Consider the following 16,281-nt stretch of genomic DNA (forward strand, 5'->3'; position numbering starts at 1 on the left):
GTACTCGCATGGCCCCACAGTATGCCAACATTTTTATGGCTGACTTAGAACAACGCTTCCTCAGCTCTCGTCCCCTAATGCCCCTACTCTACTTGCACTACATTGATGACATCTTCATCATCTGGACCCATGGAAAAGAAGCTCTTGAGGAATTCCACCATGATTTCAACCATTTTCATCCTACCATCAGCCTCCGCCTGGACCAGTCCACACAAGAGATTCACTTCCTGGACACTACAGTGCTAATAAGCAATGGTCACATAAACACAACCCTATACCAGAAACCTACTGACTACTATACTTACCTACATGCCTCCAGCTTTCATCCAGACCACACCACACGAACCATTGTCTACAGCCACGCTCTACAATACAACCGCATTTGCTCCAATCCCTCAGCCAAAGACAAACACCAAAAGATCTCTATTAAGCGTTCTTAAAACTACAATACCCACCTGCTGAAGTGAAGAAACAGATTGACAGAGCCAGAAGAATACCCAGAAGTCACCTACTACAGGACAGGCCCAAGAAAGAAAGTAACAGAACACCACTAGCTGGCACCTTCAGCCCCCAACTAAAACCTCTCCAGCAAATCATCAAGGATCTGCAACCTATCCTGAAGGACGATCCCTCAGTCTCTCAGATCTTGGGAGACAGGCCAGTCGTCGCTTACAGACAGCCCCTCAACCTGAAGCAAATGCTCACCAGGAACCACACACCACGCAACGAAAAAACCTATCCCAGGAACCTATGCTTGCAACAAAGCCCGTTGCCCACTGTGTCCACATATCTATTCAAAGGACACCATCATAGGACCGAATCACATCAGCCACACCATCAGAAGCTCGTTCACTTGTACATCTACCAATGTGATATATGCCATCATGTGCCAGCAATGCCCCTCTGCCATGTACATTGGCCAAACCGGACAATCTCTGTGCAAAAGAATAAATGGACACAAATCAGACTTCAAGAATTATAACATTGAAAAATCGGTCAGAGAACACTTCAACCTCCCTGGTCACTCAATTGTAGACCTAAAAGTTGCAATTCTTCACCAAAAAACCCCTTCAAAAACAGACTCCAATGAGAAACTGCAGAACTGGAATTAATTTGCAAACTGGACATCATTAAATTAGGCTTAAATAAAGACTGGGAGTGGATGTATCATTACACAAAGTAAAAACTATTTCCCCATGCTAATTTTTCCCCTACTGTTACTCACACCTTCTTGTCAACTGTTTGAAATGGGCCATCCTGATTATCACTACAAGTTTTTTTTTTCCTGCTAATAATAGCCCACCTTAATTTGATTGATCTAGTTAGAGTTGGTATGGCAAGACCCATTTTTTCATGTTCTCTGTGTGTGTGTGTGTGTGTGTGTGTGTGTACACACACACTCACACGTCTTCCTACTGTATTTTCCACTGCATGCATCTGACAAAGTGGGCTTTAGCCCACGAAAGCTTATGCCCAAGTAAATTTGTTAGTCTCTAAGGTGCCACAAGTACTCCTCATTCTTTTTAATAAAGTTTGGAAATTGCTGCTCCGACGTATTTTTTTTTTAAAAAGAAGCTATTCATCTGGGTGTGGAAGTAAATAGAAGGGAATATCTTACTCACTGAATGTGTACTAGGGCAATCTTTGCTCGACAGTGTTTTTCAATTGCAAAAAGGGGCCTGGCTTTGAGAGGGGTTGCCATCCTTTTGATTGGTGTTTGAGAGGTGGATATAGCATAGTGTAGCAATCTAAAATACCAATATTGCCAGGCATATGTGTCGGGGAATGAGGAGAGATGCTTTCACTTTAAAAGTGAACCTCATTTCAATTTGATTTTTATGTAATTTACTTTTATATAGACAGCAGTCCAGTTATTCAACTAAGAAAGATTTAAAAGTTTGGAGGAGAATAGGTATTAAGTACAACTAAAACTTAATTACAATAGCCTTGGTGCCTTACTTTGCTCAGTGATTTGAGCTTTGGCCTGCTAAACCCAGGGTTGTGAGTTCAATCCTTGAGGGGGCCATTTAGGGATCTGGGGCAAAAATTGGGGATTGGCCCTGCTTTGAGCAGGGGTTTGGACTAGATGACCTCCTGAGGTCCCTTCCAACCCTGATATTCTATGATTCTTTTCTTTTTTTTTTTTTTTTTTGCGTACTTACACTTAGGGCGTGTCTACACCAAGAAGCTTTTTTGCACTAACTTTTGTTTTTCAAATTAAAATATCCTGGGTCCACATGATGCAATTCTTCTTTCAAATAAACCAGTCAATAACTGCAAATTGAATAACCTACTTTGAAAGTGGATTTAGTTAATTTTGGAATGAGTTAGTGTGTTAAGTTCATGTGAATGCATCTGTATTTTGAACTAAGTTGACAGTATGACTGCTATCCCATACTACAAGGCATCACACCAGAATCTACTTTCTGTTTGCCTGTGTGCCCTAGAATCATAGAATATCAGGGTTGGAAGGGACATCAGGAGGTCATCTAGTCCAACCCCCTGCTCAAAGCAGGACCGATCCCTGACTAAATCATCCCAGCCAGGGCTTTGTCAAGCCTGACCTTAAAAACTTCTAGGGAAGGAGATTCCACCACCTCCCTAGGTAACGCATTCCAGTGTTTCACCACCCTCTTAGTGAAAAAGTTTTTCCTAATATCCAATCTAAACCTCCCCCACTGTAACTTGAGACCATTACTCCTTGTTCTGTCATCAGATACCACTGAGAACAGTCTAGATCCATCCTCTTTGGAACCCCCTTTCAGGTAGTTGAAAGCAGCTATCAAATCCCCCCTCATTCTTCTCTTCCGCAGACTAAACAATCCCAGTTCCCTCAGCCTCTCCTCATAAGTCATGTGTTCCAGTCCCCTAATCATTGTTGTTGCCCTCCGCTGGACTCTTTCCAATTTTTCCACATCCTTCTTGTAGTGTGGGGCCCAAAACTGGATACAGTACTCCAGATGAGGCCTCACCAATGTCGAATAGAGGGGAACGATCACGTCCCTTGATCTGCTGTCAATTTCCCTACTTATACATCCCAAAGTGCCATTGGCCTTCTTGGCAACAAGGGCACACTGTTGACTCGTATCCAGCTTCTTGTCCACTGTAACCCCTAGGTCCTTTTCTGCAGAACTGCTGCCGAGCCATTCGGTCCCTAGTCTGTAGCGGTGCATTGGATTCTTCCATCCTAAGTGCAGGACTCTGCACTTGTCCTTGTTGAACCTCATCAGATTTCTTTTGGCCCAATCCTCCAATTTGTCTAGGTCCCTCTGTATCCTATCCCTACCCTCCAGCATATCTACCACTCCTCCCAGTTTAGTGTCCTCTGCAAACTTGCTGAGGGTGCAATCCACACCATCCTCCAGATCATTTGTGAAGATATTGGACAAAACCAGCCCCAGGACCGACCCCTGGGGCACTCCACTTGATACCGGCTGCCAAGTAGACATGGAGCCATTGATCACTACCCGTTGAGCCTGACAATCTAGCTAGCTTTCTTTCCACCTTATAGTCCATTCATCCAGCCCATACTTCTTTAACTTGCTGGCAAGAATACCCTGTAATGCTCTGGAGTCATACAGACCAAATGTTACATCCCCATTTAAATGTTGCAAGCAGGATCACCCCATTTGCGATTACACACTCCTGGAGCCACATACCTTTCTCATTATTTTAGCACTGCTACAGCAGCCTTGCCCCATGTATCCTCATTGTGTCATGAAGAGGTCATATATTTCCTCACAATTTGGGGGGTGGGGGGGGGAGTCTGACTCAGTAGCTGATTGTTGACCCCTATATTTTAATAGTTCATGGGCCCCAGCAGGACTGGCACCCACTCCCTACTCCTATTTCTCGTCCCTTTTCCCACGTCCTCTCAGTTGACTGCTGTGGCCTACAACTTCCATCCCATTCAAGCTATTGGCACTGTGATGGGTTTAAATAAAGAGGCATAAATTACAGAACCACAGGTAATAAAAATAAGGTAATATAAAAAGTACTTTGCTTTGAACAATGGCCTGAACTTGCAGCTATACATAGCATTTTGTGCGGTATACTTCCCAAAAGGAGGCATCTAAAAGGCATAGAAATTATAAGGCACTTGGTTAGCTGTAATCAGACTGCCAGCATTGCTAACCCCTTCCATTCTCAACAATTACTGCTGAACTCTATTTATTTTTTAATGCACTTTGTAAATGCCTGTAGGTGAGAAAAAACAGAATTTAAGGCAAAGAAACCATTCTGTTCTGGCATGAACGTTGCACTGTGACTTGTATCAGGTTAATATCCTCCAAAGCAAGCACCCCATCGCCCACGGACACCCCAAGAACAAGCCCTTTACCCCTGCCACTTACCCCTTTACCCCTGCCACTCACCACCCCAGCAACCCATAATAAGAACAGGATCCCTATGCAAAGGGGAAGTAACATGGAAAAACATCTTACCATTTTCAAGCCCATCCCAGTCTAGGAAGAGGCTACAGGAATGGCCTTCCAAAACTGAGGGAATTTTTTTTATCATTGTTGGCATGGAAACTGGAATTTGTACAGTATCTACTTGTTCTGTTTCTCAGTTGCCCAGCTTCTGCACCTTAAGCCCCAAAACCCCCAAGGACAGGAACGTTGTTTACTACCGAAAGCCTGGCAAATCTCTGTGTCAAGAAAAGGAAGACAAGGATGAAATGTGTGACCCCTTGTCTCCTACACTTGAGGAGCAAGAAGACAATAGGACTGGAGGGGAGTTCTCCTTGTGGAGAAGGAGAAAGACAGAGCTGAAAGGGGAAGTCATAGAAAAAGACAGGGACCTGCAGAAACAGCTCCCTGAACTGATGCAGAAGCACACAGCTTTGTTGGAGAACATGTTAATACAATGTTACCTCCTACAGCCATAATCACATCTCAGCCGTGTTCAGCAGTCCTTGGCAACAGAGCTTATTTGGGAGTAGCAGTATCCTTCCCAAAATTTCAGTCAGAGGCACTTCCCTCCCCACTCGCAGATAGAGAAAACAGCTAAATCTGGGACTCCACCTTCATGTGAACAACCACAAGTGATGACATCTTTCCTTGTCATTCTACACCTCGGGAAAAGACAACAGGCAGATTTCCTGCACCTTATCATGTTTGTGAAAAGTGCAACACAAATGTGTGCACTCAGTACTTTTAAAGATGTGTTTCACATGTTTTCATTATTCCAAAGTTTACACTGTTTAATTTTTGTGGTTTGTGTGACTATGGTTAAAGTTTGCACGGATTTGTTCAGTTAATCGCTTTATAGTTTGCACTGTCTGATATTTATTAAAGTTTTTAATGTAAACTTTGAGCTTTTCTGAAAAATAATTACACATCCCTTAAATATAACAAATGATCTTTCAATAGACTGTTGCCCAAAGCTTGTATAAAACAGTTGAGCCACAAAAGACTACAGCTGACACACAAGGCGATGAAACCCTGCAAGAAAGCAAAATGAAATATCATTTCAGCATTTTCAGCCCTTAGTAGGGAGCACAAGGCATACCTGACAATGTGGCCGTTGATGATTTGCTGCAGTTTGCAGAGGAAGGCTGTCTCACTGCTCATAGCACTCTGAATGTCTCTTCACCTCTACCTCCCACATATCAGTGGGGCTCTGTTTGTTCTCATAGATGTGCAAAATACAGCAAGCAGTTGTAACACAGGGCAGATATTGCTCAGCAGCCTCGAGTCTTCTTAGACATCCCCATTTCCCTGTCAGCCTTCCAAATGTATGTTCCGCTGTCATCTTGAAGCTACTCAAGGTATAGAAGAACAGGTCCTTTCTTCTATCCAAGTTCAGTAAAAGACTTGGTAAGCCACGGAAGCAGAGAGTAAGCTGGGTCTCCCAGAATAACACAGGGATTCACAACACTGTTAATGTCCATAGTGATCTTGTTAGCAGAAGTTCAATTTTTGATTAGGGAAAACAGATGGGAGTTTCAAAAGATCCTTCCATCATGGACCTTTCCAGAGTACCCCACATAAATATCGTTGAATGTGCCACAATGATCAAACAGGCCTTGGAGCAATAACCCTTTTTATTTATAAATCTTGAGGCCTGATGCAGGGGGCAAAAATGGTTTCTGTCAATGTCCTCGGTACAATTTGGGAATCCAAAGCGTGCAAATCCATCAATAATATCCTGAGCATTTTTCAGAGTAGCAGCCGTGTTAGTCTGTATTCGCAAAAAGAAAAGGAGTATTTGTGGCACCTTAGAGACTAACTACTTTATTTGAGCATAAGCTTTCGTGAGCTAGAGCTCACTTCATCGGATGCATTCAGTGGAAAATACAGTGGAGAGATTTATCTACATAGAGAGCATGAAACAATGGGTGTTACCATACACGCTGTAACCAGAGTGATCACTTAAGGTGAGCTATTACCAGCAGGAGGGGGATGGGGGGGAAACCTTTTGTAGTGATAATCAAGGTGGGCCATTTCCAGCAGTTGACAAGAACGTCTGAGGAACAGTGGGGGAGGTGGGGAATAAACATGGGGAAATAGTTTTACTTTGTGTAATGACCCATCCACTCCCAGTCTCTATTCAAGCCTAAGTTAATTGTATCCAGTTTGCAAACTAATTCCAATTGAGCAGTCTCTCGTTGGAGTCTGTTTTTGAAGTTTTTTTGTTGAAGTATTGCCATTTTTAGGTCTGTAATCGAGTGACCAGAGAGATTGAAGAGTTCTCCAACTGGTTTTTTGAATGTTATAATTCTTGATGTCTGATTTGTGTCCATTTATTCTTTTATGTAGAGACTGTCCAGTTTGACCAATGTACATGGCAGAGGGGCATTGCTGGCACATGATGGCATATATCACATTGGTAGAAGTGCAGGTGAACGAGCCTCTGATGGTCCTGTTGTGTGGTGGTTAGTGGTTCTGAGCATTGTTGGCCCACCCAATAAGCACCTTCTTTTTGGTATGACACCTATATGACAACAGCTCCAACAGTCAACCTAACACACCAAATTGGTTAGTCACTGACTGGAAGCAGTCGGGGTGTTGAGCTTCCAGATGGAATGCCCAAATATTTCTCCATGTTTAGAAGAGCATTGATGTTGGTGTTCTGTTGCTGTAGATTTGGGGTGAGCTCCCTGCAGATCTCTAGGAAAGTGGCCTTTGTCATCTGAAATTCTGCTGGTCATCCCCAGGTTTCCATCACTTTGTTTTCCTACCAGTTACTGCTCATTTCCCAAGTCCAGAAACTGCTCTGCAGTAAGTGAAGCTGCTCCCAGGAAAAGATCATCCACAAGTAGCAGCTTGACATCCTCTTTCTCCTTTAGCCAGATCAGCTTGGTAGTGTGACAGCTAGCCTCCAAAGCAACCATCACTTGGGTGCATGATCTCAAATACATGTGCAGCAGCCTCTGTGTATTAGTAACTGTCAGGATCATGACATGCAGAAGTGATCCCTCCATGCTGGTTAAGAGTGGTTTTGAAAATGATGCCAGGTTGCAAAAATTGTGGGCCGTGTCCCCTATGGGGGTGTGCAGGAACATTGAGGTGGGGTACTGCGGGGCCCAGGCCAATCCCCACACCCCCAGCCCTTCTCTGCTCCACTCCGGCGCTGCTCCTGGCCACAGCTGCAGCTTTGCTCCCAGCCGCAGCTCTGTTCCCAACTCTGGCCGCAGCTCGGCTTTTGGCCCAGGGGGCTGCAGACACATTCCATTACTGATGCGGGGCTGAGAGGAAAAGTTTGGACACCAATGCTATGGAGGGTGATGTGAAAGTAGTACTCTTTTGTATTGGGTATCTCATCAACATCCAATTGTTCATGAGAGTGAATGTAGTGAGAAGCAAAAGTGACAAAACTCATTGTTTTTGTTTGTTCTACAAAGAATGAGTAGATGTTAATCTCTCTAGTGTTAAAATGATTCCACTATAAGGGCAAGGCATTTTATTTCTGATGTCAAAGTTGGACAAATCTTCATTTAAAAGAAAAAAATACAGAAATATTAATTGGATTATCTTTCTCTGAAGCTGAACTAAATTTAAGGTGTGAAATAATATGGTATTTAGGGTTGACAGTCGTCCTTGAAGCAAAATGTGCATGCTGATACACTAGTTCCTGTCGTGTTGTGATTTGTGAAATTATTTTGGTGTAGATCTAACTCAACTGGTAGAATTACAGATGACTCTGAGATTGTCGTTAACTGTCTAAACTTTTTTTAAATCATAGAATCATAGGACTGGATGGGACCTCCAGTGGTCATCTAGCCCAGTCCCCTGCACTGATGGCAGGACTAAGTATTATCTCTAGACCATTCCTGACAGGTATTTGTTAATCTGCTCTTAAAAATCTGCAACGATGGAGATTCCACAACCTCTCTAGGCAATTTATTCCAGTACTTAACCACCCTGAAAGGAAGTTTTTCCTAATGTCCAACCTAAACCTCCCTTGCTGCAATTTAAGCTCATTGCTCCTATCCTCAGAAATTAACAATTTTCTCCCTCCTCCTTGTAACAATCTTTTATGTACTTGAAAACTGTTATGTCCCCTTTCAGTCTTCTCTATTCCAGACTAAACAAACACAGTTTTTTTTTTTTCAATCTTCCCTCATGGGTCAGGTTTTCTAGACCTTGAATCATTTTTGTTGCTCTCCTCTGGACTTTCTCCAATTTGTCCACATCTTTCCAGAAATGTGGTGCCCAGAACTGGACACAATACTCCAGTTGAGGCTTAATCAGCGCGGAGTAGAGCAGAAGAATTACTTCTCGTGTCTTGCTTACAACACTCCTGCTAATACTTCCCAGAAAGATGTTTGCTTTTTTTGCAACAGAGTTACACTGTTGACTTATATTTACCTCGTGGTCCACTATGACCCGCAGATCCCTTTCCGCAGTACTCCTTCCTAGGCAGTCATTTCCCATTTTGTATGTGTGTAACTGATTGTTCCTTCCTAAATGGAGTGCTTTACAGTTGTCCTTATTGAATTTCATCCTATTTACTTCAGACCATTTCTCCAGTTTGTCCAGATCATTTTGAATTTTAATCCTATCCTCCAAAGTACTTGCAACCCCTCCCAGCTTGGTATCATCCGCAAACTTTGTGTACTCTCTGTGCCATTATCTAAATCAGGGATTCTCAAACTTCATTGCACCGCGACGCCCTTCTGACAACAAAAATTACTACACAACCTAAGGAGGGGAAACTGAAGTCTGAGCTCACCCAAGGCCCCATCACCCTGGACCAGGGGGGGCAAAGCTGAAGCTCAAGGGCTGCAGCCCCAGGTAGGGGGCCTGTAACCTGAGCCCTGCCACCCAGGGCTGAAGCGCCTTGGGCTTCAACTTTGGTCCTAGGCGGTGGGGCTCAGGCTTTGGCTTCGGCTCTGAACACCAGCAAGTCTAACAGCAGTCCTAGCAACCCCATTGGTTGTGACCCATTTTGGGGTCACGACTCACAGTTTGAGAACCGGTGAGCTAAATCATTGATGAAGGTATTGAACAGAACCAAACCTAGAACTGATCCCTGCGGGACCCCACTTATGCCTTTCCACCATGACTGTGAACCACTGATAACTTCTCTCTGGGAAAGGTTTTCCAACCAGTTTTGCACCCACCTTATAGTAGCTCCATCTACGTTGCATTTCCCTAGTTTGTTTATGAGAAGGTCATGCGAGACAGTATTGAAAGCTTTACTAAAGTCAAGCTATACCATGTCTACCACTTCCCCCCTATCCACAAGGCTTGTTACCCTGTCAAAGAAAGCTATCAGGTTGGTTTGACACTATTTGTTCATGCTGACTGTCACTTATCACCTTATCTTCTAGATGTTTGCAAATTGGTTGCTTAATTATTTGCTCCATTATCTTTCCTGGTATAGAAGTTAAGCTGATGGGTCTGTAATTTCACAGGTTGTCCTTATTTCCCTTTTTATAGGTTGGCACTGTATTTGCCACAGACATCTGGAAAAGAGCATTTTCACTGACATTCACTATGTTAGATGTCCAAACACCACCAACCTTCTTGGTGAAAATCTAAACAAAGAAGTCATTAAGCATCTCTGCCATTTCCACATTTTCTGTTATTTTCCCACCTCATTGAGTAATGGGCCTACCCTGTCCTTGATCTTCCTCTTGCTTCTAATGTATTTGTAGAATGTTAATATCTGAGATGTTGCTATATGTTAGCCATGGAGCCTTCTTAGGAAAAAACACTAATGAAATTCAGTGCTTGATGGATTCTGTTTTTGTTATGCGTATTGTTTTGAAACTTAGTTTTAGGTTGATCTTGATATATTTTATAAAGATCTTTGTATAATTACCTGATTACTTATCTGGATGTGTATATTGTGGAGGCAATACTGGTTTAATTGTGAACCTCTGTAACTTAAAATGGTTTGTCCTGACTAAAGGCATTTGACTGAAATATTAAAAGTAGTACTAGAAAGAAGGTCATTTTTCTCATGTTCCATCTCTAATTTTATATATCAATATTTTTTATAACAAATGGGTCTTTTTTCAGATATTTCACTACTGACCATGCAAATTGATTGTCTCATAAACCTATGGCAAAAATTGTTAGTGTCTTTGGTGTGCATTCTAAAACTGGATGATAAATGTCTGTGTTTGGAAACTTTAATATATGATACATTATTTTATCTTAAGGCATACTTGACAAATTTACTTTGACTTTAAAATATTCCCACTTTCCAATATAAAGTGACAATTACTGATGGTATAATGGTCAGTCATGTTTCTGATCTTGACAGGTGCCTTTTGTTCAGTCTCCTGTAACTTCAAAAAAATCCTGCTATTGGATTATAAATTCTTTGTTTGGCAGTGCTGGCTATTATAAATTTTCATTTATAGAAATGTCAACTTAGCTAAGGTTGCAAGAGTGAATAGTATAACCTTTATAGAAAATACCTAGGAACTATTTCAAAAACAAAAAAAAATACTGAATTTTAATGTATGCACACGATAAACTAAGGCAACATTCTGTTGCTCTTAAAGTTAACGATTTACTTAGTATTAACGTCAACATTTACATTATGCATTCCAATTACGTTGTTTGATTCTCAAGGTACACCTCTACCCCAATATAACGCGGTCCTCGGGAGCCAAAATTTTTTACCGCATTATAGGTGAAACCATGTTATATTGAACTTGCTTTGGCCTCAAGCATTTCCGTTCTTAATAGTCAGCAAATCATTTTTGTTAGAACTAACACGGTGTATGCAGTACCCATTCTGCTCCTTGTCCCCCTCCTTGTCCCCTGACCGCCCCTCCAGAGACCCCCCACCCCAACCACCCCTCCAGAGACCCCACTCCCGATCTAAGCCCCCCTGCTCCTTGTCACCTGACTGCCAACTCCAGAGACCCCCCCATCCCTAATCACCCCCAGGACCCCACCCCATACCCTACCTCCCTGCTTTCTGTCCCCTGACAGCCCCCCAAGACCCTCTGCCCATATCCAACCCGTCAGCCCCGGCCTGGCACCCTTAACACGCCACTCAGAGCAGCATGTCAGAGCCAGACACACTGATGCACTGATCCGCTGGAGCACGCAGCCCCACCCCCCAGAGCACTGCTTTACTGCGTTATGTCCAAATTCGTGTTATATCGAGGTAGAGGTGTATGTATGAAAACTGTTAACATACTTGTTACTAATCCGTGGATATCATGTCCCATGAAAAGTGTGTAGTGATGCGTATATTGAAAATTCACTGGTACTATACATTTGTGAATTAGAGTTAATGTTGTTATGGGAATGTTTCTGGTGAATTTTCACATCAATATTAATCAAATGCATAAACTACAACAATAATAAAATGTTACCTTAACTGATCACTTCCATACTTCTCAAGGTTTAGCTTTAATAGCAGTAAACTTACTAAGTAAGTGCAAGAACTTGAGTAAAACTACCTTACCTGTAAATTAATGCAGATTTATGCTGTGGAATTTCAATTGAAGAAATATGGACAAAATACAGTTTTACTCAAACTGATGTGACTATAGATATAACTACTGATGTTAAGCTGATGTAACAGAAGCAGAATAAGGTCCACGTTTTCTCAAATAGATAAAAAAGGTAGAATAGATAGAAATTTTTTTTAAAGTCTTCTATTCTGGAAATCTTACCATGTTTGCATACAAAACTTTGTGGTCTGAGCCCATAAAATTATCTAATAATGCAGTTCTACTCTGTAGAATGACTTTGGTATCACGCAGGTACATATTCTTGGTGTTAATGGCTTTCAGATCAACTCCGGTTAGTTCACATGTAAAGATTTTGTTTCACACTGCCAGCCCCATAAACTCACTGTGGAATCTGAGGATATATCTACACAGGGATAAAAAACCCATGGCTGTGTTGGGTCAGCTGACTTGGGCTCGCAGGGCTCAGGCTCCAGGGCTGAAAAATCGCTGTGTTGATGTTCACACTTGGACTGGAGCCTGCGCTCCTGGACCCTGTGAGGATCGAGGTGTGATGGTTCCCCCTAGGTGCCAACTGGAACTGGGGTACCACTGAGCCCCCTGACCCACCAGCCTGGGCTCCCTCTCGCACTGTACTACAAGCTACAAAGCCCTCCAACCTGCACTTTCACCAGCATACATACAGGTAGGGGGACACCCAGCTGCAGTTACAAGCAGGCTCTCTGACCAGCCCCACACAGCAAGCAGGAAGCTCCCAGGAGCAGCTCCAAGGCAGAGGGCAGGAGCAGCACACAGCAGTAGGGGGAGGGACAGCTGAACTGCCTGGCAGTTGACAGCCTACTGGGCAGCTGCTGCACAGGGAACTTAGGAGAGCGGGGAGCTGATAGGGGGCTGCCGATCCACCCTGGTTCCAAGCCCCCGCCAGCTAGCTCTAATGGGCTGTTCTTTCTGCAAGCAGTGGACAAAGCAGGTGGCTGCTGAACAACATTATAAGGGATCCATTGCACAACTTCAAACGAGCATGTTCTCTAATTGATCAGCAACGTAACAATGAGACAGTGTTAACTGGGACGACTTTAAGGGGAGGAGTTACTGTATACTAAATAGATCAGGTGAGAATCCGCTGTTCATATCCAAAGAGATGATATAAGCAGGCTGCAGATTTTTAAGGGGGGAGCTGCACTTAGCACTTGCTTTACAGCTTGGAATCCCCAGGTGTTTTGTTCTCAGGCTAAAAATCCCTTTAGCCTGTGTCCAGCACTTCCCCCAGTTCAGTCTTTTTTCCTCAGGTGTTTCCAGGAGTTGTCTTGTGAGGAGCAAAGATCCCCAAATGATGTCACTCGCCGCCTTATATAGCTTTTGTATATGGCAGGAACCCTTTGCATCAAAGCTTGGTTCCCAGACCAGTCAGTGGAAAATTACTGACATCCCAAGATGGAGTCTAGAGACATGTGGTCTCATCGCACGTCCTTGTAGAGCAGGGGAGGGCAAACTACAGCACAGGGCCTGGATCTGGCCTGCCAGCCGTTTTAATCCAGCCCTTGAGCTCCTGCTGGGGAGCAGGATCAAGGGCCTCTCCATGTGGCTCCTGGAAGCAGTGGCATATCCCCTTCTGGCTCCTACACGTAGGGGCAGCCAGGGGGCTCTGCTCTACACGTTGCCCCTGCCCAAAGCACCACCCCTGCAGTGCCTATTAGCCAGGAACTGCAGCCAATGGGAGCTGTGGGAGTGGTGCCTGCAGACGGGGCAGTGCACAGCGCCGCCTGGCCATCATGCCTCCACGTAGGAGCTGGAGGGGGGACATGCTGCTGCTTCCGGGAGCCACTTGAAGTAAGCACCGCCTGGAGCCTGCACTCCTGAGCCTCTCCCTGTGCCCCTGCCCCAGCCTGATCCCCCTCCTGCCCTCTGAACCCCTCAGTCCCAGCCTGGAGCACCCTCCTACACCCCAAACTCCTCATCCTGAGCCCCACCCCAGAGCCTGCACCCCCAGCCAGAGCCCTCACTCTCCCTCCTGCCCCCCAACCGCAATTTTGTGAGCATTCATGCCCACCATAAATTTCTATTCCCAGATGTGGCGCTCAGGCCAAAAAGTTTGCCTACCTATGTTGTAGAGTTATAGTAGCTGTGACTCTCAGGCTGTTTGGAGCATTCACTGGATGGCTCACCAGGTGGGAGATAAGCAACTCCTGAGGCCTATTGTTTTTGCCTAATGGCCCATTGCCCTGAATAGGCCCTTTCCCACCCACTCTCTAGATTGAAAACAGCTTGTCTAGTGGGCATTACCCAGGTGTAACTACATTTGAAATACAGATTAATAGTCAATATTCATAACTGCAGATACAAAAATGATACATGCATACAAATAGGATAATCATATTCAGAAAATCATAAACTTTTCATTTACATCTCACATGACCCATCTTGCATAAAATATAGTTATGTCATAATCATATCTCATAATAATATCACTGTGAAGAATATGGGGTGCAGTGCCACAGAAGGGTCCCAGATCTCGGGCTCCAGCCTAAGACCAAACGTCTACACAGTGATCTTTAGCCCCACAGCCTGAGCGCCCCGAGCCCTAGTGCAGCTGACCCAGGCCAGCTGCAGCCGTGCCACAGGTCTTTTATCCCTGTGGAGATTTACAGTTCGTGTCTAAGCTTCGTTCTTTCTGGCTCACTCATCACAAACAATTAAGATTCTGTCATCAAATATTGAGTTCTAGCAAACACACCAGTATCCTTTTCTGGTTTCTTCATCTGTATTGGCTCTGTAGGTCCAACAGGAGTACAACATACTATATTTTGTTTAAGTACAGTATGTCTCTGGACATACAGGAATCAGATCTGTGGAGTAAGAATGTGCCACTTTTACATTTTCAGTGTTGAACTATACTTACATTTAATTTAAAAATATCTCAAAATGGGAAGGACTTTGACTATATTTGTAAACATTTAATAGTTGTGGCAACTTCTACATTTATTGATATACTCAGGTGAGACAGACCTTCATCCCCACTTTGGCCACTTTATGCAGTGTAGGGGCCCTACAAGTCCCGTATCTGGCTGTCCGCCATACAGAAGATAGCCATAAGACTGCTGCCTAAGGACTCCTTTGCAAGTCCTGATCTAGAGGGGTGTTCTGGATCCGTGGCTGGAGAGGTTCTGTGCAGTGCCCGAGCCTGGGAGGGATATGAGGATCAGTAAGAACTGTCACTGCTTTTATTTGTAAGCCAACTGATATGGTCTAGTGTAAATAATTGCTGTGTTTTAATGCAGACTTTTTTTGTCATTGTAGTGAACCATATATAAGGCAACCCCCATCTCAGTATATTTGGAACACTTAAAACAGATCACTTCATGTACAGTGCTGCTCATTAGAAGGCCATTAGAAGACCACTTCCTTAGCCATTATTTTTCTTAATCTCTTGAGTAGTACTTCCAGAGACTTTCACAAATAGCACCACTCTTGCATAACTGTCAACATTGCTTCGCAGGCGAAGAGTGGTTATCTGTGTAGAGTGGAGTCCATGTTAAACCTTGCAATTACCTGCCAAATGAGTATCCATAAGCTTATCTCGTTGTTGGAACTACCTATATCTATCTACTTAGCGCCCCCAAGATCTCTTTAATTTTCTTGCTGCCTGCTATGCACAGAAAGCCACCAGACATGTTAAAGCTCAGAGACAGCCTTTGGGATTGTGGGTTGTAAACAACTTCTGATATCCAAGCACACACACATTCACAGTTTACAAGGTTATTCCTAATGAAATGGTCATAGAAAAAACAGTCAGTGTTGACACTGAACTGTGAAGCTTAATAATAGCAAAGTAACACCCCACTGAGAGAAAAGGGGACAGTAAATACTTCTCAAAGTCCAGAAGAAAATGCTGTCTTGGCTCACATCACAAAGTTCATATATTTCAAAGAAGTACAAAATTTAAACTTAAAATTATGCAGAAATTGATGGCCCCCAGGTTTTCCCCGCAGATTTGGGGCAGTGTTGGGACTTGGCTTAAAAGGAGAAGTTTACCTGGTCTCCTGATGAGTAGTTAAGTGTTGTTGTATCTATTAAAAACAGGATGAAACAGTTAAATAATCAAAAATGTCTACAGGAAAGAAATTAAATAAAGCTTAAATGTATTGGGGGGGAAAAATTACAGTAAAATATTTGAGACTTAAAATTTACTTACAAGTATTTACTTTGTCATTGTAGGTGGTAATAAATTGTGCCATTCCAAAAGGATTGAAGTACAATCAAGCTACGCAGACCTTCCACCAGTGGCGTGATGCTAGACAGGTGTATGGTCTTAACTTTGGCAGTAAAGAAGATGCCAATGTCTTCGCAAGTGCCATGATGCATGCCTTAGAAGTGTTGAATTCACAGGAAACTGG

At 43.4% G+C, this 16,281-nt stretch overlaps 1 protein-coding gene across 7 annotated transcripts in view; it reads left to right on the plus strand.

Moving 5' to 3' along the window:
- The window catches only part of ENAH (ENAH actin regulator), a 145,446-nt gene that overhangs the window by 45,379 nt on the left and 83,786 nt on the right, over positions 1-16,281 (plus strand). For all 7 annotated transcript variants that reach the window (XM_084623363.1, XM_084623364.1, XM_084623365.1 and 4 more), the window contains exon 3: positions 16,103-16,280. In XM_084623363.1, the coding sequence (XP_084479489.1) occupies positions 16,103-16,280 (178 nt within the window). The remainder of the gene's footprint in view (positions 1-16,102; position 16,281) is intronic.

The sequence above is a fragment of the Lepidochelys olivacea genome, assembly GCF_965140295.1.
Source record: "Lepidochelys olivacea isolate rLepOli2 genome assembly, chromosome: 3".
Classification (NCBI taxonomy): Eukaryota; Metazoa; Chordata; order Testudines; family Cheloniidae; genus Lepidochelys; species Lepidochelys olivacea.